Source organism: Anolis sagrei, chromosome 5 (genome assembly GCF_037176765.1).
Source record: "Anolis sagrei isolate rAnoSag1 chromosome 5, rAnoSag1.mat, whole genome shotgun sequence".
Classification (NCBI taxonomy): Eukaryota; Metazoa; Chordata; class Lepidosauria; order Squamata; family Dactyloidae; genus Anolis; species Anolis sagrei.
This window is the reverse complement of record NC_090025.1, coordinates 119,270,656-119,296,634: the sequence shown is the minus strand read 5'-3', so window position 1 is coordinate 119,296,634 and position 25,979 is coordinate 119,270,656. Positions and strand designations below refer to the sequence as shown.

Below are 25,979 nucleotides of genomic sequence, written 5' to 3'. Positions count from 1 at the left end.
GAGGACTGAGTCAGACATGCTATTCTGCAAATGAATGATGTCACACCAAGGACAGAAACAGAAAGAATCAGAGTGATTTTGTGTGTGTGGTATAACTTAACAAATTGCAAGTTGCTTCTTGTGTGAGAGAATTGGTCATCTGCAAGGACATTGCCCAGGAGACGCCCGGATGTTCTACCATCCTATGGGAGGCTTCTCTCATGTCTCCGCATGAGAAGCTGGAGCTGACAGATGGGAGCTCACCCAGCTCCCTAGATTCAAACCACCCACCTTTCAGTCAGCACTCTGGCCCACACAAGGGTTTAACAGAACTGCTTTTTGTCTTTAAAAAATGCCAACTTCCCTTTTTTTTTAACTTTGATTTTCTATCTTTCTTGTTACGTATTTGCTGTGGTCTTTTCATATGTAAATAGTTTTGGAGATGTGCCCAAAGGAAAGGCAATCCAAGGTGTTCTGTATTATGTAACAGTAGGCAGGTCAGACAATGTTTTCCATATGTGTAATACCAGAAACATTGGTCAAGGTTAATTGGACCTGAACTGCAAATCAAGGTTAGTCTTATCTAGTGCTTGCAAGTTAACAGCTTCATTTGATATATATGCTGATTGCCTGCCCATAGCTGATATTCTCCAACTCTATGTAGCATTTTGATGGACAGTTGGCTGTAGTTTCAGTTTCGTGTCTCATAAAAATCAAGAGATATCTCGGCTTGGATGTAGATTAAAAATATATCTTTCTTAGGTGGAATTGATTTGTCTGCTGCCTGCCATGCTGTTTTGCCTGCTTCATAGCTGAGCAGATCTGAGACAAAGACCAATTATTCTTGGATTAAGGACAGTGGTGGCTGTGTTAAAGGCGAATTGGATTAAAGTAGAGGCTAAATTAGAGGAGTAGATAACATCACTGGGTCAGAACACTTGCCATTTTCATATATCATCTAACCCAAGGATCCTCAAGCTTTTTAAGCAGAGGGCCAGTTCACGGTCCCCCAGACTATTGGGGGGCTGGACTAGTTTGAAAAAAAAAGTTTTAAAAAAGCATGAATAAATTTCAATACACACTGCACATACCTTATTTGTAGTTCAAAAGAAAAAAAGAAAAACAATACAATATTTAAAATGAATAATAATTTACACTAACATAACGTGCCAGTATTTCAATGGGAAGTGTGAGCCTACTTTTGGCTGATGAGATAATCAAGTTAATTAGGATTTCTGATGTGTGGCTTCAAGTTGTTTCAGATTTATGATGACCCTAAGTGTGAAATTTAGTATGGGGCTGGGTAAATGACTTTGGAGGGCCACATCTGGCTTGTGGGCCTTAGTTTGGGGATCTCTGATCTAGCCATTCCTTGCTTTGAATTCCCTCCCTAAAAGTGACTGCCTCTCTCTATGGAGAATGTTTTTGCTGTCTCCCAAGGTCAAATGAGAGATAGCGAGCACATGCCTTTCTTGCTGTTACTGTTATTCACAGATTGAGGATCACAAGAGGAGCAGAAAAAGAGATCCTACTTCCTCTATTTTAAAACTAGCAGCAAGATTCCTACAGGTGGAATGAAAAATCCTACTGTTTCAGATTTTAGATGGGAAATCGGGTATTGCTTTACCCTTAGCTTTCCTTTCCAGTTGGTGAAGCAATTGATAAAGTGTACGACAAGAGGGTGAAGATTTGGGGAAACTTTTGAGGCAAGATGAAGCATGTTCTCAATTCCTCTCTGAAATGTGGTCCTTTGTGAACAAGTGATCCCCGTCACTGGTTTAATACCATCGGAATGGTAACTTTGGATTGATTCAGCATATAACCCCAGTGTCCATAAAATCAGATTGTGATAAAGAGGGAAAGAAAACACTCAATGTAGATGGCACTATCTGTATCATTGCAATGGGATTATGGACCACTTTTAGAATATGTGAGATATTTTGATTTTTCTGAAGCTAACACATTTGCAAAACAATGCTTTTTCAGAAGGTCAAAAGAGGTGAACTTGATTTAGCTTTTGCCTGTTGAATCCCTTGTGTTACAAAAAGAAATGGCTTGGATTCTATTTGTGGGAGTTGTATCCCAAAACACTCAGAAGGCCAAACATTCCCAATTCCTGTTCAATTGTAGTACATTGTGCTTGAAAAGTAAACTTAGCCTGAATCCTTCTCTGTCCCTTTTTAACTGTCAGTCACTCTTGAGTCCTCTCCTTTTGACATACTGCAATAAGGGAGGGACTTCCCTCTTGATAAATATCTTCTCTGTGCCAGCTGCCAAAGCTGCTGGATCACTTTGTTACAAGGAATAGTACTAACATGTTCTTCTTTTGTCCACACCTCTTTATTTTCTCTGCAGTATTTCAGTTCGTCAGGGATCAGATTCAAAAGAGAATGCTAATCATGTGAAAATTGCTCAGGCTCTTTATAGAGGAAGTACTGCACAGGTCATTAGGTTTATCATTTTAATCTCCCTGAAACAATTTTCATCATTACCATGTTTGGTTAAACCAGATTCCTTTTCCTTTGGAAGATTGATTGTCAAAAGCAGAACACAGTGTTTAGCTCACAGGTTATAAGGAAAGGCAGAGTGGTTTTATAAATATTTCCATTCCCATCCTGTCTTGGGTAAATTAGCCCAGTGTGTTTGGGGACATCCAGATGCTTGAGCCAATTCAGTCACACTTTCATTTCATTTTCAGTGACATATAGATCCTTAGTGGTTGTTTGTAGAGATGACTTGTTAATGTTGCATCAAACCTTGATAGATTTCATACAGGATTTTTAATCAATAGTTTTTATTCTTGGAATTCACCATGTTTCTGGCAGTTCTTATTCATGTGTGTTTCATTTGTTTGGAAAGTTCAAAACATATCCCTACATTAAAACTTCCCTGTGTTTCTTGTACTTTCATATTTTCTTACCCTTCAGGAGCCAAATGATTAAAAAAACACAACCTTATATTTTTATCTAAAGTTTTCATAAAGGAGTAATATACTGTTTAACTCAGTGGTATGTGAGCTAATAATATTATTCTAGCTAATAATATAAAGATTATTATTATTAATAATAATAATAATGATAATGTACTTACTTACTTAAGTAAGTAATATCTTGCCATTCTTTAGAAAAAGCTTTTCAAAATGAAAATAAAATTGGGTATCTCACCCAGGCTAATTTGTGATAAGTAAATAATTAAGTATATGAAGACATGGGAAGAAATATTTGGTATATGATATATTGGAAAGTGATAAGGAAAACCACGGATGCTGGGATTTGCGGAATTGACATGTTGAAGAATTTATGGAAGCATTTTTGATCCACCTCGGTGCTAGCTCTGTCTAAATCTTTCAGCATGGGCTTATTTTTCAACTTGTTTAGTGCTAAATAAGCTATTTTAAATAACAGAAGAATCAGAGGAAGCACTTGTTCTTTATCCCAGAAAGATTGGTTTGCTGGTCTTGAAACAGTTACTAAGAGAACATTATTCAGAAACAGGTAGTTGGTGTTCATAGGGTTATAGAATAAGGTTGGTAGAGGGTCTTAGCTCAGGTTGTGATTACTGGGATTTGAGGACATGTATGTTACATTTTTTCAATCTAAAACAGTGGTTCTCAACCTGAGGTCCCCAGATGTTTTTGGCCTACAACTCCCAGAAATCCCAGCCAGTTTACTAGCTGTTAGGATTTCTGGGAGTTGAAGGCCAAAAACATCTGGGGACCCCAGGTTGAGAACCATTGGTCTAGAAGAAGAATAAAATGTGATTAACTTTGGTGGAGTACATTAGCTTAGTTTCTTGACAATCTTCTTCACTAGATCAAATAAAACATCAAATTCTTGAACTGTAATAAAAACATAACAGTTCAGATTTTTGCTTCAGATAAAAAAGGCTATAAATAATAATGTATATTTCCTTTGTTAAAGGCTTTCATGGCCGGAATCACTGGGTTGCTCAGGAGAGAATGCTTCTGGAATATGGCCATTCAGCCTGGAAAACTCATGGCAACCTATATTTACATTCATTTTTAACAAATTTCTTTTAAGAGAATTGGACAGTAATTTTGTTGCTAAATTAATTTTAAGACATATTAAAACATGCTAAGTCAAAATGCTTACCTATTTTTAAAGATACTGGTTCTGATCTTCATTGGTATAATTCTGCCCATGTTTCCTTGCTCCCCTCTTTTTTATGCTCTTTTAATAATTCCTCAATACAAGTTTGTATCTCCTCTCTGTTTCTCTTTATTCATCCTTGAGCCTTCTATTATAAAATTGCCTCCTGTGACTCCCTTCATGGTATTTCATAAAAGTTACACACAGGTCTGATTACAGGTATTGATGTTGTTGGTAAGGACTATCTTTAAGGATCAAATTACTACAGGGAATTATCTTGTCCCTGCTTCCTGTTTTGCTTGGGCATCTTCTAAAATCATTACCTATGGGAATGGTTGGTCTGTTTGTTTGCTTTGTTCTGTTAGAAATGTTTGTTCTGTTAGAAATGTAATATAATTTGACTGGTTGTCCTGACACGACAAATAAGGTTGGTAGTGAGGAAGAATTCCTCTTCTTTTCTGTTTGCTTCTTTTAAAAATATTGCAGAACTCTAAATTGGGGAAGATTTCTGTCAAGAAATATTCTCTTTAGTGCTGTGGTATAAATGTGGTACTAACTGTGTCCTTCCTTTTCACATAGATGAAGATGATGACTTTGTAAATAAGGCGGCTTCCCAAAAACCCAAGCAGAATGGGACATCTACTGGTGTACTCGAAACAACAGGAACATCAAAGACAGATCCCAAAACAAAAATAAAAAATAAACCTTTATCTCCAGTAAAACTGACACCAACTTCTGTAACTGATTACTTTGGAACTGGCAGCATACAGCGATCAGATAAGAAGCTGGTATCAAGCAAGCGAAAAGACGTGAGTAGTGCATGAAGGCAGCTTACCCTACTTGAAAAAGATCTAGTATTAATTGTGGATCTCATTATAATTGATTGTATGTATCCATTTCTAATTTTGTGTAATTTTTCACATGCAAATCTAACAGTTCTGCACTTTCTGACATAATAAACATGTTCTGGCGTGCTTACTGGAATATCTGCATTTGGGTGTAATTGTAACAGTAAATAGTTTGAAATGTATCCTGGTGCTCCAGGATCAGTGTGTCTGTACGATGGATATGAATACCATTTATCAGTAGACACTGATTTTTCTCCATTCTTCACAAATGCAGAAGAAAATTGATTTGTTTTATGCATAGTCTTTCAGATGAGATTTTCTGATTTTTCTTCTCATTTTGAATAAAATTATGTAGTGCTTCTCTGAATGTGTTTTTAAAGTGATATTCTGTGTGTTTCTGGGGTTTTTTTAAAGGTCCAGACTTCACAAAGCAGGGATTTCACACTGGATGATGAAGCTATTGCCAAGCAACTACAGCTTGAAGAGAATACAGAGGTAAAACCTCCTGACCAGGTGACTTTCCTTGGAAGGTTTTTAAATACTTTATTAATTTACATTATTTATATCTGTAACGTTAATTTGGAAATGTTAATTTGTGTCAGTGTGGGTATATGCATTGTGTATGCACACACACATTAAGGAACCACAGATGAGAGCATTTTCTGTGTTATTCATAGAATCATTGAGTTGGAAGAGACCTTGGCCATATAGTCCAACCTCCTGACAAGAAGCAGGAAAATTGCTTTCAAAGCACCCCCAACAGATGGTCATGCAGCCTCTGTTTAAAAGCCTCCAAAGAAGGAACCTCCTTGACTTACCGTTTTATTGTTGGATCTGTCTGAATTCAACTTCACACTGAAAACAAGAAAGATTTATGCTGTTCATTGGTCTGAATATCCTTCTGTGGCTGATAATAATAAAACAGACCCTGTGGCATTTTTCTGCTTATGAAGTTATCTGTCTGAATCATGGGTTGAGGCAGGTTTTGATCTCATTCTTGCACCAAAATTGGATTTGTTTAATGTGTACAATACAATTCTTATCAATAAACCTCTTGGCAAGAATAAATTTGCTTTCCTCTAAAAACCAATATTTGATAAAAACAGGACACTAGTCTCAGTAAGTGTTGAATTGTATTAAAGGAAAAACGAAGGATAACCCCTCATTTTTCTTCTTATTGTATTCACTTAAGTCAGTCTTTTGGTTTTCCAGGTGTTTTGCATTTCAGGTCCCATAATTCCTGACCATTGGACAAGCTGGCCAGGGCTTCTGGGAATTGGAGTCCCAAAACACAAGAGGGCCAAAAGTTGGATGCCACCTACCTAAATAATTGCAAACAGGCCCATGCATGTGTTTGTACCAAGAAAGAAAGGCACTTAAAGTAGCAAATCCAGCTTGTTAAATAGGAACTGTTGGGATAAAATTCGGAATGGCTATGGCAAAGTCCCTTTCACAATCCCAATTCAAATCCAATCTAAAATTGATGGATTTTCAGTTCAGGAACTTGTGGCTTTCGTTTTTGCTATTTTACTTAGTTAGTGCTTGTCTTTTGGGTTACATTAAACTGTTGGATGCAGGTAACGCTTAAACTGATTGATGGAAAATGCATCTCCTTTCTTATTCTCTTTGGGTCGATTCATAAGGTGTGTTGTTTCTTTCCCTATCCCTGCAGGAAAGGGGGAGAAAGTTGGTTTATGCAATGTCAATAAATTAAAACTAGATCCTGGAGGTGTGGGAGGGTCTAATTTTCCCCCTGAATGCTCCCATGGTGAGCCATTAAGCTTTGCTTGCTTTCTACTTGCAAGTTTATTATTAATTCCCTTCACACTACTGAAGTAGCAAGGAGCCACCGGTGGCACAGTGGGTTAAACCCCTGTGCCGGCAGTACTGAAGACCAACAGGTCACAGGTTCAAAACCGGGGAGAGGCGAATGAGCTCCCTCTATCAGCTCCAGCTCCTCATGCGGGGACATGAGAGAAGCCTCCCACAAGGATGATAAAAACATCAAAAATCATCCAGGAGTCCCCTGGGCAACGTCCTTGCAGACGGTCAATTCTCTCACACCAAAAGCGACTTGCAGCTTCTCAAGTTGCTCCTGACACGACAAAAAAACAACAACAAAAAATTGAAGTAGCAGGGTAGGTGCTAGAAATGTATATTCTCAGGATTCCATGAGGAGTTCTATATTCCCCCCAGAAAATGTGGTGCCTGGCTAGCTTTTATTGAAGCAGGAGTAGGAAGAGTGGAAAAATAGTGGAGGGAAATTGAGCGTATGGGAGAGCTCTATGTTGGTTTAAAATTGAGCTGGCATGAATAACTTGTTAGTGAGGGAATATTTATTTATTTATTTACTGTATTTCTGTCCCGCCCTTCTCAGCCCTCAGGTGACCAATGCTTGCTCCATATCAAGGCAAAAATTGAAAACTGCTGAGATTAATATTTCAAAACAGGGCATTAAGAAGTTTGGCAATACTTCTAACACTATACCCGTCTTCATTTGCAGACACGCTAAAGATTGTTAGCAATGTTAGTGTTCTATTTCTGTATTAAGTAATGTGTTGCATGCTTTACAGGTGGAGAGACAACTGCACGAAGATGAAGAATTTGCTAGAACTCTGGCTATGTTGGATGAAGTCCCAAAGAAAAAAAAGGTGACATGTTATGTTCTCTTGGTACAATATTATTAAGTTCAATGAATCATTAAATTTCCGATACTACAGTGGGTCTTTGGTACCTGCTGTGGTTTGGTTCCAGGATCCCCTGTCAGTATCAAAATCCATGGATGCTCAAGTCCTATTATATACAGTGGTGTAAATCAAGGTTTGAGTTTTATTTTTTTATTAAAAAAAATTTTCAAGCTGTTGTTGGTTTGAGTCCTGGGACGCTGAATCCATGGATGGAGAGGATTGAGTGTACTTAGAAACTTTTTAAAATGTTGACTGAATAATGTTCTGTTTTCAAGGAGAACAGATTCCAGTCGAAAATATATGCCCTGAAATACCATTTACCTGTTTACTCTATTTTTTATCCATAATTTAAATGAAGGGCTGAGAACCAAGGGAAAAGTCAGTATTAAGCTGCAGTTTACAATAGAGAAGAGCTCTTAAATAGATTCATTCCCTTTCTCTTTCTTCTGCCTTCTTTTTTGTTTTTCCTCTGCTGGATAGTTGGAGCGCCAACTGTTCAGCAGGCTTGAAGATGGATCTCTGTCCTCCCATTTTGATCTTTAGGAACAGAATGGCAGAGGCCTGTGCTGGGAGAGACCAACAGGGAAAAGTACTCTATGTGCCTTTGTGAGATTACATTTAGCACTTTTGGCCTGGTGTCAGTCCTGGGCACAGCCCTAAAAATGACCTTTGCACTTTCAGGAGGTGGTGTGCAACATTCCTTTTCTTCTTTCATGGCTTCCTAACTGCTGATATATAGCATGCTTTGGTCAATGGAGTACTGTTGGTCTGTGAAAATTTTTGTTGCTTTTATGTAGTTTTCTGGTAAATAATCAATGAGCCTAAATAATCAATGAGCCTAAATATAGTACTGGTCCCTGACACATAGGAAAATACAATTGCTGGTCCCTCATGTCAGATAGCATGACAATCAGTGACATAGAGTATCATGTATCTTGACATTTGAGCATTTTCTAGTTCGTGTGCTAGCATCTTATGAGCTTCATGTTTGGACTGTGGGAGGATAACCTTAGCATATTGTAGAGGAAAAAGTGGGGATATTAGTTTAATAGTCTCCTAATTTGTAAATATAAGTTTAATACTTAGTTCAATATAAAAAAATAATCTAGACTTTCAACACAGTTAATCATGGACATTGACTTTGTTCTTACTGTTTTAGCCTCGAAAAGATCTGGCAGAGAAACAGTCAGCGTCAACAACCAAAATGAGTCCAGATAAAATATCAACAAATAAACAAGTTAGCAAAGGTAATTCTTGTCTGGAGTAATACATTTTTAACTTAAAGGGCTGTAACATTTTATGTTATGCTTAAGACTCTCGTCTTTTCCCAGCAAAACCTCCCATTTCAACTTTTGACTCAAGACCTCATTCTACAGTGGAGCAGATTCATTTGGATAATACCAGAACAACGAGTCTTCAGCCAGAACCGTGTACTAGTAAAGAGAGGAAGGATTTGGGGACCAAGATGTTGACTTCAAAACCTAGCTCCAAGTTATCAGCACTAAAGCAAAATGCAGAGAGTATGAAAAGAGAAAATGGGACCCCAAAAGAAGAAAATACTAGTAAAGAAAGTATGCATTCAAAAGGAAAGATCATTTCACCAAAAGAGGAGAAAACACCTAAAAAGGTTTCTCCCCAAAAAGCTAAGGTAGGTCTGAGGAGTGCTTTTGAGGGATGTCTTGTTTTGATTTTTAATGCATGTTGATGGAACTAAAAAGCTCTTTGGATCATTGTCAGTGGAGCTGTATGATAGAGAGAAGTGCACCCTCGCTTTTCGAGCACGTTCAAAGATTGCATATTACATAGAAAGTTTCCTTATGTATTCGAACTGGAGATTGTCGGCCGTGTGTTTGTGTAAGAAACGGCTTGAAATCAATTTTTAAAATAAAATGTATGTAGTGAAGATTAGTATATGTGCAACCATGCTGCGTTTTTCTTTCTCTTTACAGTCTGTTAGCCCTGAAGACTCTGAAAAGAAACGAGCTAACTATCAGGCCTATAGAAGCTTCCTGAATCGAGAAGGTCCAAAAGCACTTGGCACCAAAGTGCTACCACAAGTAGGTCTAAGTATCGACTATTCAAGAATATTATGTTCCCACATTTGTATCCCACATTGTATCTGTAGCCAACTAAAAAACATTTGGTGCATATGATAAAATGGATAAATAGAAGACAGTATTTTATGTTATGTATCAGTCGCCTTAAATGTAATACTCCATGTTGTACTATTTTGACTTTAGGGTGCAGAAAATTGCCTGGAAGGTATGACATTTGTGATCACAGGTGTCTTGGAATCTATCGAACGTGATGAAGCGAAATCTCTAATTGAGCGTTATGGAGGGAAAGTCACTGGCAACATCAGCAAGAAGACAAACTTTCTTGTTAAAGGCCGTGACTGTGGATTGTCTAAGTGTGAGAAGGTAAATTACTCCAGATCTAATTCAACAATCTTTTGTAGTCACAGAATCTCTTGCTTTAATAGCTAGTGATTTCTGAGTCATACATTATGCTCTTCTCCTATTCTGTGGAGAACATTTTCATAAAGAGCTTCTTAGAACTAGCCATAGTGGGAATTTTGATAACTGTAGTCCAGTCAGGACAACAATGTTGTTCTTACTGGAGCAGATTTGAGTTAATTTCCTTCAGTATTCTGGCATTAGTGTTTCCTTTGGAAGTGCAGCACAGTGATTGTCATCCTTGATTTTCCCAACCCTCTGATATTTAGAAGTATACTGAAGCTGAATCTTAGCATTCCAGCTAACATTCGTAGCTAATAATAATTGATTAGCCTACCCATCCTTCTTTTAGTTTATCCCATTGCATTTAAACTTGGGTGAATTAATGGGCATTGGCAGAAGTCAGTAGCAGTTCCTAAATATCCATTATGTGTTAGTATTTATTTTTGTTTGATCATAACCAACTTTAATTCTCAGTCTAGATGTGTAGGGATCCCTTCCACTGTCCGGTGAGCAGGAAGAATGCCTTAATCAGTTTAAATTAATGATTCTAAATTTTAATATTGAGTATAAGAAAAATCAATATTTTGCCAGTCTTGGATGTCCAACATCTTAATATATACTCCAATAGTATTTTATTTCTGCTGCACTGAATCAAGTTCCTTCCAAAGTCTCATAAATATTTTAGTTCCCACTTTTCTGCAGTTTCATTTGCTGAGTTATATTTTTGGGAGATAAATAAGCAATGAAAATGTTTTTCACTTTCATCCCATCCCCCTGTTAATTAGCTACAATTTGTCTTTTTCCATATCCACATGGAGTCCTAAAACCGAACCCTGTGGATATCAAGCCTAGATTAAGATTGGCATGGGGGAGAAACCCAAGAGTAGAAGATTGCTCCTCATGCCATCCCAGAATGATCCTTCACAGTAAATCCAATCTCCCATGTACTACAGCTCTTCCTTTTTTTTAAATAGGCATCAGCTTTAGGAACAAAAGTAATTGATGAAGATGGTTTATTTGATTTGATTCAGAAGATGCCAGGCAAGAAATCAAAGTATGAAATAGCAGCTGAAGCAGAGGTTTGTACCGATCAATGTTATTTTGCCTATGGCCATACCACCCTAAACATAATTTTATTTTCTCAGAGAAATAGCTGTTAATCCTTCGTAGACTTTTGTGTAAACTGATGTGAGTTTTTTTTTGGCTTCAGTACAAAAAGTACTGAAACACCAGTTTTGAAATTATAAATAGAGGGACTAAGCACATGATGCCAGATGGTTTGTGTTCAGTCTTCTAAATTCGGAGTAGTAGGGCAGGGGGAGCTGCGGTGTCTTTCTCTCCCTGGCAGAAGAAGCCTCTTCCATTTTTCCTTGGAAAGTTCCCTCCTCCAAAGAGGGTCTTTAGAACTTGCTTTCCCAGTGGCTGTAGCATAAGGTGCGCCATTGAAAGTTCCTCTTAGAGCATGATGGAAGTTGACATTTTTTCTCTCTGTGTATCCCTCAGCCAATCAAAAGCCTGGTGGTATCTATGCTCTGACACAACTGGCAACTACAGTTTCCAGAATCCTCCATTTCAGTTTATCTCATTTTAAAAATATGTTATGTTTAAAACTTAAAATAATGCTTTAAAAAGTCAATAGTTTGGTGAATTGTTTTGAAACTTGGCAAGCCTGCAGTTGTAAATGGGGTCTACAACCGAGGTAGGTTTCATGCAGATAGGCCTTAAAATGGCTGAATATTGAGCCTTTAAAGTTTTCCATTGTAGTCAATGGGTCAAATCTCTGCCAAATGAAACCTTTCAGGTAACTTTCTGGTAAACAAGGTGAGGGATTAGACAGAAACGAAACCAAAAATGGTATGCCTTTGGCCCAAATACACATGACTAATAGGTAGAAAGATAGGAGTGTATGAGTGATCCTAGTGACATAATTGTAGATAATCTTTCAAAGATGTTCTATTTTGTCTTTAAAGGCAAAGAAAACAAAACCCACCAGAGAGAGCACCCCACTGAAAGGCGAGGCGGTTAAAAGAAAAATTAGCCCAAAGAAAGTGGAAGGTGAACCGGAAAGGAAAGTCTCCACCTCTGCAGACTTCAAATCCAGCAAGAAGGCAACTGTGGATGTGAGGAGGGGTTTGGACTTTGATGAGAAAACCTTAGAGAAAAAGCAAGTTCCAAAAAATACTGGAAGCTCAGTTCAACAAACAAGTAAAAATGACACAGAAGTATTACTTTGGGTGGACAAATACAGACCTACAACTCTTAAAACAGTCATTGGACAACAGGGAGACCAGAGCTGTGCCAATAAACTTTTACGTTGGCTTCGAAACTGGCACAAGAATACTTCAGGAAACAAACATGGTAATTGGATAAGAAATTATTAGGTGATAAAAAGATAAAAAGTGCAACTATTATGCAACGAAATATAGTAGATCCTGTTCTCCTGGAGTCCTAGGCCCCTTCCACACAGTTGAATAAAATCACACATCCGCTTTGAACGGGAATATATGGCAGTGTGGAGTCAGATAACCAATTTAAAGCAAATATTGTGGGATTTTCTGCCTTGATATTTTGGGTTATATGACTGTGTGGAAGGGCCTTAGTCTAACACTCAAACCATTGGATAATGCTAGCTGTCTTTTGATGATAATAGCAGGTGATTACCTTAAAAATGTGGTTATAATCACACGGATGGATAAATAGAAAGTGTGAATATTTGTGTCAGTTAATTGCAGACTTGCAAATGGTGCCTCACCAGTTACTCCTCCATATACAAGTAGAGTGTCCTTTATCTGGAATGCTTGGAACCAGAAGTGTTTTGGATTTCAGATTTATTTGGATTTTGGAATATCTGTTTAATGACAGGAATCCAAGCATACTACTTGGTGGGAATCCATGGCTCCCACCATTTCACAGATCCTCATGTCTCTCCAGTTTGCACTTCATTTGTTTACTACTTGTGTTGTGCATGAGATGAGAGAGATTGACAATCTCAGAGTATGGATATAATTAACCTGATACTGTATTCAGGGGAAAAATACAGTACATACTGTACAAGAGGAAGCCACCCGCTTTTACTTGCAAATGAGCAAACAGGAGCCCTGCTGCAATAAGTTTTGGATTTTGAAGCGTTTTGGATTTCTGCATAAGGGATACTTTACCTATAGAACTATTTACATCCCATATATCTCTATTGACAATTTTTGGTGCCCCAACATCTTGAAAAGGGTAGTGAAATTGTTTCTGTTTCATTGAGAATCATACAATTTTACCTGTCAACCCCTTTGCCATTAAAGTGGCCTGACTGGATACATTTTTGCTCTGTTTCATCTACAGTAAAACCCAGTAAGTTTGGAGGCAAAGATGACGGGGCTAGTTTCAAAGCAGCTTTACTCTCAGGCCCCCCAGGGGTTGGTAAAACTACTACAGCTTCTTTAGTCTGTGAGGTGAGTTCCACTTTCAATCTTTTTATGTGAATTTTGAATGCAGGAATTCTTGTCCTTGTTGATGCCTTTTCATTATACCAAGGCAAAAAGGGTCACTGTAGAAATGTTTAAATGTTTTGATATTTGGTGATTTATTGGAACTTGATAGTTGCTTTCTCAGATGAATATGCTTTCCAAAACCAATCTGCTTATTGTACTTGCTAGATGAGAGCAACTAGCTTTATACAGTGAGAAGACTAAGGTGCATCAGTCAGATATGCAGACTGGTTTATTTCCTTTCTCTCTCTCTGTATGTCCCTTGCCTGGTGTGAGTTTTTCCTAAGCTGGTGGGGCATATTGGGAATTGTGAGGTTAGAGAACACTGTTTTGGAAGTGGTTTCCATAGTTGCCTTTCTGGCAATTGGAAGTGAGGAGCAGAGTAAACTATTGTTGTTGTTTTAAAATTAAGCTCATATAAAACATTTAACTACAGCGTTAGCAAGATTGTGGGGTTGTCTCATAAATTTAAATGAAAATAATTAGTTTTAAAAATAATTAAATCACAATATCTCATAGTGTCCTGTTCCATATGTCTTCTTATTGTTCAGGTGCTCTATTATCATAAAATAGAAGCTCATGGCACATGTTTTCAGCAGGCTTTATTTCTCCTTGAGAGCATTTTTTCTTGATAACAATCACAAAAATCAATGTAACAGTAGAGGTGTCTTTGGGTAAATGACAATAACCAGTTTAGGAAAGATCCAAATTGCTTTGAGGTTAATGAATAGAGTCACATCATCACATTGGTGGCTATAATGTGTTTCTGTAAGGATTTTTTTAATGACACTGCTTTCTGGTTTGTTTGCTGGGATTAGGAACTCAACTTGAGCTATGTGGAGTTAAATGCAAGTGATACACGCAGTAAGAACAGCCTGAAGGAAGTGGTTGCTGAATCCCTAAATAACACCAGCATTAAAGGTTTTTGTTCAGGTATCCTCATTTATCACTATGGATTTTATTCTTATCAGTTCACACTTCTGCCAGTGCTGTATTTAAGACCCTCGTTCTCAAAACAAAACAAAACAAAACAAAAAAGTTTCTAAGCAGCGCTCTTTTTTCACTATTTAAAAGTAAATGGTGGCATTTTTAGAAATAAATATTATTTGGAGGTTAGAATCATAAAGTTGGAAGAAACTTCGTGGGCCATCCAATCCAACCCCTTGCCAAGAAGCAGGAAAATGGCATTCAAAGCACCCCGACAGATGACCATCCAGCTATTTAAAAGCCTCCAAAAAGAGCCTCCACCACACTCCAGGGCAGAGAGTTCCTCTGCTGAACAGCTCTCACAGTCAGGAAATTCTTCCTAATGTTCAGTGCAATCTCTTTTCCTGTAGTTTGAAGCCATTGTTCTGCGTCCTAGTCTCCAGGACAGTAGAAAACAAGCTTGCAGAAGAGCTCTGTGTAAATCTCTTGTTTTCATCACTGTTAGGAGAATCATCTAGAGTCAGTTCAAAACATGTCCTAATCATGGATGAAGTGGATGGAATGGCGGGCAATGAAGACAGAGGAGGGATACAGGTAAAATGTTTTAGGAGAGTATGACATTGAATGAATGTACACACAATTTTGTATTAAAATTGAGATTGGAAAGAAAACTTGATCATTCCTTTATGTATGTCTGGGATAGCTGAGGTTAGAAAAATATAATATTATAAACCCACCAAGGCCATTGCATTTCCATTGTGATGGGATTGCATGCTTCTATGAGGCAAGAACCTATATTGATGGTAGCAATGATGCTGGTAGAGTCATTACCATGACTTTTAAAAGAGAATCATTTTCTGTTTTTATGTACAGGGCTTTTTGAGGCATACAAAAATATATGAAAACCTTAATTTAGTTAAAGTGGCTTCAAAAAGGTTTTGTGTTGTCTAGTACTATTAGCACTTTGAATATCCTTTAGACCAGTGGTTCTCAAACTGTGCTCGTCCAGATGTTTTGGACTTCCGCTCCCACAATTCCTGACAGCTGGGTGGTATTTCTGGGAGCTGAAGTCCAGAACACCCAGAGGAGCACAGTTTGAGAACCCCTGCTTTATACTATTAAACCATTGGTCTCTTGAAAGCTAGATGAGATACTTTAAAATGTCCATCAATGTATACAGTGGTGCGGTCAGCTCAGTACAGAGAACTTCACAACAATGTTATGATTATTCCTTTCAGGAGCTGATTGACCTGATTAAACACACCAAGGTTCCTATTATTTGTATGTGTAATGATCGGAATCATCCCAAGATCCGTTCCCTCGTCCACTACTGTTTTGACCTTCGCTTTTACAGACCACGTGTAGAACAGATTAAGGTGAGTAGTTAATGTTAGGGAGTTGGAAATAAGAAATTAACTTTATTACCGTAAGAAAATAAGAACAAATTTTCTAAATAAAGAAACTTCCAGGACACTTACAAGTAGTGTGCACACGCAGCACCTGCATTTGCAAGATTTACTGCTTATGTGGCTCAACCATTGTTTGTTTGAGTTTTTAAAAAATGCTTAAAATGTTTTTATTTCATTTTGCATTAATACCCGTGTTGGGATAATGGGTAAAATCATTGCAAAGCATTAGTGTTCTTTGTATTGCTGATAGCATCTTTATGCTTCAGTTTGAAATGTTTACAGTATCTTGTGAAGATTATTATGTCCAAAGAAGCACACATATATATTAAATATCATGTATTTTCTAAGTGTGCTCACTTTTTCACAAGCTAGGCAAATCAACTGAATCATCTGTTTTCACTGTATATTTTCATCTGTCAGACTATTTCTTCTGTGTTGTGGGGATGGGTGGGGGAGACATAGGCATGTAAAGAAACAGACTTCGTCAGCAGTCTCAAACTGTAAAAAGCTAGGTGTGGTGGTGGAAGTTGAGGGACAAGGCACTCCACCTGTCTGAATGTTGTCTGTCTTATTCAAAGCTTGAAATGAAGTCCATCCTCAGAATTTGGAAACGTTACATCTGTTACTTGCAACTCCTCCTCAGTTTTTCAATTCCTTCCTTGCCAGTCAGTCAAGCTATTCCCTCTCTCCTATCTAAATTCCTAATTTAATCATTCACAGTTGTTAGTCATGATGTCTGAATTGGAAACAGGAAGAGAAAAAAGAATGAAACAGAGCAGATATAACAGGACTCTAGCTTGCCTTCTGAGAATTGAAAGGCACCAGGAGAAGGGAAATTTAATTCTCGGGATGGATGGATGGAACAATCCACAATGCCTAGATTTTCCCAGCATGCCAAACCTAACCAGCAGGAGTGCAACGTTCTTTTTCCATTTTTACTGTTGAACCCTTACTCTTCTACCCATATTTTCTATTTTCTTGCACATATGACTGGACATATATACCCTTCTCCAGATCAACATGGGAAAAATAATTAGATTATATGGAGTCAATGCAGAAAAATTTGAAAGCCAAAGATGGGGTACTGGGGAGCTTGAATAGTTGTCATGGAAAAGTAATAATAATAATAAATCAAACACCTTGATGTCCGCAGATTTGCAGGTCTTGAAAAGTGAGAAGTGTAGTGATTTGAGAAAAATATTTATTGAATCAAAGCGAAGGAGAGGAATGAAAACTGAATGGAAAGAAAATAGAAAAAGAGCCAAATGATGCTACTAACCAAAAGGACAGGTCCCCATTTTAAGAGCTGTTAAGGAAATATTTATAGCCTCAAGTGAGAGTGAAACAGAAAGCTGGTCTCTTTAGCAGCAGGCAGTACTGGGGGGGGGGGGGGGGGGGAGGAAACGGAAACAAAGAAAGACAAACATAAGTTGGAAATTAAAGTCAAATCTATATCTGGTAAGTGTTCAGTAGAGCAAGAGAGATGCTTATCTCAACAACATGGAAATGACTTTCAGTCACCATCTTGAAACAGATAATTCCATACAGAGAGTTAATTCTGTAAACATATTTGCTCACTCTAACATCTAAAATGTATGGAAATATATGTATATGTGTGTACGCATATATTTTGGCCTATTCTGAAATAATTTGTTTCTTGCAGGGTGCAATGATGTCTATTGCCTACAAAGAAGGATTAAAGATTCCACCGCCAGCGATGAATGAAATAATCTTGGCAGCTAATCAAGATATTAGACAAGTAAGTTATTTATCACTGCTGGCATTTTTGGTTGAATTCTTCAGTAATTTATAGGTCTGTCCAATATGAATGGGGTTTCAAACATTCAGAAATTAAATACAAATAGTTTCCTCTGCAGAGTTTGCATTGCTTGACAGAAAAGGGACTTTAGCATTGTTTGGATAGAAAGATTAATGTCAAAATAAAGGAATGTAGAATAATGTACTACGAAGCAATGATAGAAAAATGAGACATGAAGACCTTTTAAAATGAGGATGGAGAACTGATGTAAAGTGTTGTTAAGGGGTAAATATTAAATTATTTGTAGTATCTGATGTTATTAGATGTAGGTCTGTTTGTAAATTAAGCTTCCACGGGGCACTGCTGGCAAACTGAAATCCTTTGTTTTGTTCTGTTGTTGAAAGGTACTTCATAATCTCAGCATGTGGTCTGCAAGAAACAAAACCCTGACTTATGATGGTGTTAAAGAGGATGCCAGCAAAGCTAAAAAGGATATCAAACTGGTAAGGGAAGCATTGTTGTGTTGCAAGATAGTTTCCTGCCCTATAAAGCAGGAATGATGTAAATACAAAGTAGGGGAAACAGACCACAGCAACACTGTAGTGCATTTTTTGTTTTATAATGCTCTCAAGAAACAAGAAATGCGGTCTTATAGTGGCGCCAATAATGTTTGACTTCTGAATCTATTTGCAGAATTGGTTAGCTATACCAGCATCTTTAAATATTCAGATCTCTGTTGTCTGCCTTATGGAGACATATCATGTAAAACTATTGTAGCAAATCCTTGAATAGATAGTACTGGCGGCTTGAAGTTGCTTTAGGCAATATGTGAGAAACTGTCCTTGATGATAAAGAGCATTAAATTGTATTTGTTTGAAACCTGTATTTTTGCAGGGCCCTTTTGATGTTGTCAGGAAGGTTTTTGCTACTGGAGAGGAGACTTCTCACATGTCCCTTATTGACAAAGCAGACCTGTTCTTCCATGACTACTCTCTAAGCCCACTCTTTGTCCAGGAGAACTATATCCATGTGCAGCCAGCAGCTGCTGGGTAAGATCACATTATTCTGTATTGATGATTATTTCATTACAAACTGAGAAAAGACATTTATGGATGGTTAATACAATTGATCATTTCTCCCTACAGGAATAATATGAAAAAACATCTGATGTTACTTAGCAAAACAGCTGACAGTATATGTGATGGTGACTTAGTTGACCGACAGATTCGCAGTCAACAAAATTGGAGCCTTTTACCTACACAGGTTACCCACTTCTTTTTTACTTCTAGTGTCTGTTTGTGCTGTTCAGGATATCTACTTCTGCCAACTGTAGGCACATAATATATCAATTACACTATGTAACACCGTTTTTGTTCCTGGGTTATAAATGTCATTTCTTAATTGGTTTGATCATAAAAACATGGGAAAAGTTTATTAAACTGCAAGAACTTTGTTGTTATGGGACATCCTGCAGTACATTTTGCTATAGTTTTTCAATGGAATATCTCATTGAGTCTCGACCAATTCAACATAGTTTGTTGGAACCACAAAAATGAAATTTCTGGAGTTTAACAACTATTTTTAAACTGAGTTGTGCACGAGCCAGACGCAAAGCCTTTACAGCAGTGGCACAATCACTCTGGAATACTCTGCCACCTATCAGCTTTCCGCAGGGCATGTAAGACATATCTGTTTCGACAGGCCTTTGATCTTTGATATTGTTGTATTTAAAGTGTTTTAAAATTGTTTTAAATTGTTTTTAAATTATGTTAGATTTTAGCCTGTTCTTGTAAGCCGCTCCAAGCCCCAGGGGAGTGGCGGCATATAAGTTTGAATAATACATACATTGAATAATACATACAATTAAACAGGAAAGAACACTTTCAAACCAGGAACAGAATTTTCCCCATTTTTGCTACATTGTGTTGTATGTAGAGATTATGTACACAGAATACTTGCCATCTTCTTCCAGTAACTTAATACTTCCTGGTCCGCTGAGGCTGACAATTTTCAGAGTATGTGCAGAAAATGGTATTAATGTGCAAACAAAAATATCTGTCAGTAAGACCGGTGGTAGAAAAAATAAGATTTAAGAGAAAGTGAATTCACATATTTGTTGTCTCTGCATCCTAATGTGGTTAGAACAAAACAGCTATCAAGTAACCGGCTCAATAATACCTGATGTGCAACTTTGGACTTTCCTGTTATTTCTGAGTATGTCCACAGCTGAATGTCCTTTTGACTTGAATTGAGTTGAGTCATTAACCACAATGCTACTTGGAGTTGTCCCTCTGTTTTACCCGAGTTGCTCATTGAGTACCATCCAACTCAGGAGTTTCATCTTCTGGCACTATCTTTTGTTTAATTTTGGATTGTTTTATGATGAGAAAGTTTTGTCTTTTAGCCCTTTTCTAATCAAAATTAATTTGTGAAGGATTGTTTTGACTCTCATTTCAAAATTTAGAAGTTTTAGAATCAGCAGAGTGTCATTGTGTTATGTGTTATCTAACAGTGCATCCTATACAAAAGCATGCAATACAGCTGAAAGTTTTTAGAGGACTTGTTGAGTTCCTCACTAGCTTTTACCCTATTGGACCTATTGGATATTACATGAGAGAAGAATAATTTCAGCTTTTCTTCCTTATTCAAGTTTCTTGATCTTTTGAGGAGCCTATTTCTATTCTTTAAGCACAGTTCTACAGAATAATGTTGTTTTGCAGTTTTGATTCTTCGACATTCAAACTACATTGTATGGTAAAATCTTTTCCTATTATTGCTAAAGCTAGAAATAGAGCAGAGGAAAATTCCTGTCGACAGTTACTACTACCTCCTCCTCCTCCTCTTCTTCGACCTCCTCTTTCTCTTCTGCTCCTCCTTTTTTCCTCTTAAAGGGAAAAAGGAGTCACTTCTTTCAACAGAATATTTTCCCATTTTAATTAAAAAGAAACAGGAATAATTTGTTTAATGGGTTGTCTAGTTGTGCAGTTGCCTGTTGCAAGCTATTGCAGACCCATATCCTTTTAATATTGTTGTATGTAGGCAATGCTACTAGGTCTTTGAAGGCTTTCTGGGAATCATGGCAAGATGAGGAGTAATGAGAGTCACGGGCCATTTAGTGTCATATGCCATTAATAGTTCTCATAAATTCAGTGGGTTTTTTTCTCTCTTGAAAGGCTTCAGAAACATCCATGTAACAGAGTGGACATTGAAAGGTTAATATTGCAAAAATAGACTCACTTGGATTTTCCTTTGAATTCTCTTGGTCCTGTAGGGGAAAAGGATTTGTCTGTATTCTTATTAGAGTGTATCTGAAAGTACTGTTCTGTATCTTTAAAGTTGTTACATTTATTGTGCATGTTTGTGCATGACTTGCTTAGCAAGGCTGCATTCATGTGAGGCTGGGAAGAGCTGTTTGCTTATTCTGTTTAGTAAGAGATGGCTATGGAAACTGTTATCTATGTAAGTTTGTTCTCTGTATGTCATTCTGATAAAAGGAGTGGAAGATCTTTGTTAATGTGCTGTTTTGTTTCAAGACTAACAAGACTAATAGGTTTGTGGAGAATTTGCCTCCTAATTAAGAGGAAATTCCCTCTAGACATTGAGTTCCGGCACTATAAATAGACTGAGAGTGTTTTACAACTCACTTTGGTATGTTGACATTTTTGGCCATGCTAGCATACAAATGAGGAAAGGGGAATAATGATACTGAGTACAACTTGATATAAATTGTGTATGTATATGTGTGTGTGTATATATATATATATATATATATATATATTATTGTATACAGATATAATATTGATGATAATATTATGATGTAATACAATATAATACTAATAATAATACAATATAATAATTATATATTTTATATTACATGCAATGTTACTAATTATATTACAGTATAGTGATATAGTACAATATAGTAATATATAATACCAATATTGTGCTGTGCTAATATTTTTATTTATTTATTTACAGCATTTTTATCGCGCTCTATTCAGCCCGAAGGTGACTCAGGGTGGCGTACAAATTGGCAACAATTAGATGCCACAACATACATACATACATCAATTAAAACATTTAAATCACATAATAAAATCCATATAAAATAATTATAATAATATAATGTATACATATATTGATAATATTACAGTGTAATACAATATAATACTAATAATACAATATGTTATTTTTATATTTCATATTACTAATAATATTAGTGGTATAGTACAATATAGTCATATATAATACTAACATTGTACTATGCTAATAATATAATATGTTGTATATATATACAACTTGTAAGCCACTCTGAGTCCCCTTCGGGGTGAAAAGGGCAGCATATAAATGTCATAAATAAATAAACTGTTTTAGTGCTACTGTCTCTTGTTGATGGGTTTGTATAACAATGTAATTATAACACCAATCCATAGAATTTTATATTCTTGGTGACACATGAATTTAAAGACGGATTCCTATTCAGTGTATGTAAACTGATGCTTCTTTCTTTTTTGTTTGTATTTATGTTCTTGTTAAGGCTAGACAAAGCAACAGGCAAAATTTGAGCTATTTTTGGTGTAGTAGATGAGTTCTGCCTTCACTATCCTCCATTGCAATACATCTTCTTAGGCACTGTTTTGCATCTTTTGTGTAAAGCTAACCAATGTTTTCTTTCATCATTTAGGCCATTTATTCAAGTGTCCTCCCCGGGGAGCTAATGAGAGGCTACATGAGCCAATTCCCAAGCTTTCCAAGCTGGCTGGGAAAATTTTCATCAACAGGAAAACATGACCGTATCATTCAAGAGTTGTCAATGCACATGAGCCTCAGGTAATATTGGTAACTACATTTATTCCTTGATTTCAGCTATGTAACTGACACACATTCCGTACCATCCAATAAGCACAATGTGCAACAGCACCAGAGATTTGAAGCATTTCTTTAGTGAAGGCAAGAGAATCATTGCTACAAGTCAGTTCTAAACTTTTGGCATTTTTCTAGACTGAGATAAAAGATTTACTAGCTATTGCATTGTTCCTGCTACTGACATTTGAGATGCAGCATGCTATCATGGTCAAGTTTAGAAAGGTTTTCTGGGACACCTGCTAAACCCCTTTTCTCCTTCTCCTTCCCTGTAGGACGCATGCAAGCAAGAGAGCTGTAAATCTGGAATATTTGCCATACCTACGGGATGCAATTGTGAGACCTTTGTCTCACCTGGGAACAGAAGGAGTGCAAGATGCTATAGCAGTGATGGATTCTTACAGCTTGCTGAAGGAAGATGTTGAAAGCATCATGGAAGTGACCAGCTGGGGAGGCAAGCCTAGCGAATTCTCTAAACTCGATTCCAAGGCAAGTTGCTTTTATATAGTGTTTGTTGTTATTTGGTCAATCACTTTTGACTTTTGGACCGACCCACACCAGAGCTCCCTGTCTGCCGTCGCCACCCCCCACTCCTTCAACGTCAAGCCACTTACTTCAAGGATACCATCCATCTTGGCCTTGGTCTGCCCCTCTTCCTTTTTCCTTCCATTTTCCCCAGCACTATTGTCTTCTCCAAGCTTTCCTGTCTTCTTGCTATGTGGCCAAAGTACTTCATCTTTGCCTCTAAGATCCTTCCCTCCAGTGAGCAGTCGGTCTTTATTTCCTGGAGTATAGAATGTATGCACTTCAAATAGTCAAGACGATCACTTGAAGAGCTATCATTCCAAGTTAGCAACCTGTTACCTTTTTAAAGAAGCCAGCAGGATGTTTTCAGCAGGTTATAATAAACTTCTGCTAGATTCGTTGTATAGAAGGAATGTTTCAATGTAAATCTGCAATATTTGCCATGCCTGTCCTATAACATACAACAACACCTAAAGTGCTGAAAGTAGCTATTTGCAAGGAACTCTCTTAGTCACTTGCTGAAGAACGGAAGAGGACTTTGAAATGACTTCAGATGGTACACTTTAATCCTGTTTTTGAAATGAGTTCAGATTAGATTTAGAGGTCGCCAATATATATACACTGGCTGCTTTAGGCGTAGGATGAGGATCAGCTGATATGTGGTTGTTCTTTTGTCAAGATCCATGCTATGAAATCTTGGAATGTATTTTTGGCAGAGAAGACTAAGGACCTTGTAAAACCACTAATTCCAGGATCCCATAGCACTGAACCATGATGGTTAAGGTGGTGTCCGTCTGGATTAATTCAACAGTGCAGATGTGTTTAGATCAGCTGGGGGTTCTCTATTACTTAATGTCGACAAAGTGCAATTTGCACATTGGTGGGAAAGGCTGGCAGCAGTGGCAAAGCTGTTTTTAGGAGAAATGTGTCCATTACTATTGGTCTTCTAATTGCAGAGTTCTGGAACAGCCTCCAGTGCTCATGAAATCCAATGAACATACAGTTTAAAAATTGTTGATTCAAGGCAGTGATTCCCAACCTGTGGTCCGTGGATCACCAGTGGTTGGCAAGAACTAAAATATGGTCAGAGGCCTCACCTTTGCTACACCGTTGCAACGAGAGTGTCTGGTCTCATGAAACTCTCTTATAGTGCCGAGTGTTAACAAAATCCATGGATAATTATGCAGCCCAACAAAGAAACCATTTTTTTCTTGGTGTCTTCGATTTTAGGCCTGTTCCTGGGTTTATTTGGGTTGCTGATTCAGAATTGGATATACCACATCAGCTCCAGATTATTAAATATGGTTTTATATGGGCGAGTAGATGACAACTACTGGATGGCATATGTTCTGTATCAGAAACTAGAGCAGATGTGGTCTATCCGATGTAATTTTCTGAATCAGTACCCAAAATAACCAAAGAAAATCTAAAGCTGACTAAAAACTGATTCGTAACCTTTTTAGTATTAATGTTGGAGAGTGGTCCCTGGTCAAAATGGTCTCTGGTCAAGTGGTCCCTGGTCAAAAAAAGGTTGAGAACCACTTATTTAAGGGCTAAAGTGAAACTTCAGTGACACATCCATTTTATCACGAACAGGTGAAATCCGCCTTCACACGAGCCTATAACAAAGAGGCACATCTTACACCATATTCACTGCAACTCATACAGAAGACAAAGCGACGAGCAAGTTCTGCAGTCGATGCAGAACAGAATGAAGAACTGGAAGCTGATGAAGTCCAGTCTGGGAATGAAGAAGAGACAGTAGAAAATGACGCCATGATTAAGGTAACATTTCAACTTGCAGTGAAGTTGAACTGAAAATTAGGCTAGCTTCTGGGGTTTGATAACACCAAGGACTGGTTTATAGGGAACTTTTCTTACTTGTGAAAATTGTGGCTATATTTATGTATGTGCCTTATTTACAATAGAGAGTGAAAATCTTGACATGCCTTTGGTAAAGACCTGAAGGCATGTCTTTAGTACAAACAGATTAAGCTATTGCTAACATTATAAACAATGCATTAATTTTTAAAAAGTGCTAGGTGGGTAGCTTTGGTCAAATATACCTTTGTGAAATATATCTTATTTTTTGGCAGAAGAAGGCCAAGCCTACCAAGCAACCAACGGTAGAAAAAAAGGAAGAAAAGAAAAAGGGGAAAGCAAAGAAAAAGTCCAAATGAATTTCTTCTGCGCTGACAAAACTAACCCAACTCTGCAAGCTTTGTAATCATATTACTTTATGTTGGCTTGTAGATAAAATGAACGGGGTCCAAAGAACGTTAGTGGCAATACACCTGTGTTTTGCTATTACTTCACAAACATGATATAGTGACTCCTTTGGATATTGCAAAAATCTAATGTTCCAAAAGACTTTTGGCTTTATTCTCCATGAGCGAGATGATGAAGCATTTAGAGTTTGCTAACCACCGTCTTTATGTCTGTGGTTCCATTCTTGTGATGTCCAAACCCAGCAGGACTTAACACACTTGCCAAAGGAAGAAAGCTGGTTAGGAAAGAAACATGACAAGAGATCAGTGTCCTTTTGGGTTCAGATCACATGATACCCAGGATTTGTTCAGTCGCTCCTAATGACTGGACATTGTATACCAGCCAGGAAACTCTTCCACAAGATAGTATTCTGGCTTGGAGATGTCCGCACACAGCCACGGATCAGCTCTAAATGTAATAATCTTTCTCTTCTGATTTGTGTAAATATGGACAGAGCTTAGCTGTGTCTTGGAGGAAAAAGCACTGGCCTTTTCAGTGTGTACTTCACCTTTGCAGAGCAACTGATATTTTTTTAAATAGATATTATGTTATAACAGATATGTACATAGTATATACTGAACACGCCCTAAACTGGATATTTCTTTTGTACATGAGGAGAGTGCAGCAATGTGAAAAAGTGGCAATAAAACTAGTTTCGTATTTTAAA

General features: G+C 37.4%; 1 protein-coding gene across 2 annotated transcripts in view; it reads left to right on the top strand.

The window, feature by feature from the left end:
* RFC1 (replication factor C subunit 1) overlaps positions 1-25,979 on the top strand; it is a 38,065-nt gene extending 12,086 nt beyond the window's left edge. Inside the window, exons 5-25 of one of the 2 annotated variants that reach the window (XM_060777818.2) lie at positions 4,668-4,897; positions 5,351-5,431; positions 7,510-7,587; positions 8,783-8,870; positions 8,955-9,271; positions 9,573-9,680; positions 9,864-10,043; positions 11,057-11,161; positions 12,053-12,440; positions 13,416-13,525; positions 14,380-14,494; positions 14,994-15,082; positions 15,727-15,864; positions 17,561-17,656; positions 18,061-18,159; positions 18,551-18,705; positions 18,802-18,919; positions 22,341-22,486; positions 22,795-23,008; positions 24,641-24,829; positions 25,141-25,979. In XM_060777818.2, the coding sequence (XP_060633801.2) occupies positions 4,668-4,897; positions 5,351-5,431; positions 7,510-7,587; positions 8,783-8,870; positions 8,955-9,271; positions 9,573-9,680; positions 9,864-10,043; positions 11,057-11,161; positions 12,053-12,440; positions 13,416-13,525; positions 14,380-14,494; positions 14,994-15,082; positions 15,727-15,864; positions 17,561-17,656; positions 18,061-18,159; positions 18,551-18,705; positions 18,802-18,919; positions 22,341-22,486; positions 22,795-23,008; positions 24,641-24,829; positions 25,141-25,224 (3,128 nt within the window). In that variant the 3' untranslated portion in view covers positions 25,225-25,979. Of the gene's footprint in view, positions 1-4,667; positions 4,898-5,350; positions 5,450-7,509; positions 7,588-8,782; positions 8,871-8,954; positions 9,272-9,572; positions 9,681-9,863; positions 10,044-11,056; positions 11,162-12,052; positions 12,441-13,415; positions 13,526-14,379; positions 14,495-14,993; positions 15,083-15,726; positions 15,865-17,560; positions 17,657-18,060; positions 18,160-18,550; positions 18,706-18,801; positions 18,920-22,340; positions 22,487-22,794; positions 23,009-24,640; positions 24,830-25,140 lie in introns of both variants that reach the window. The other variant, XM_060777817.2, reaches the window with a different exon arrangement.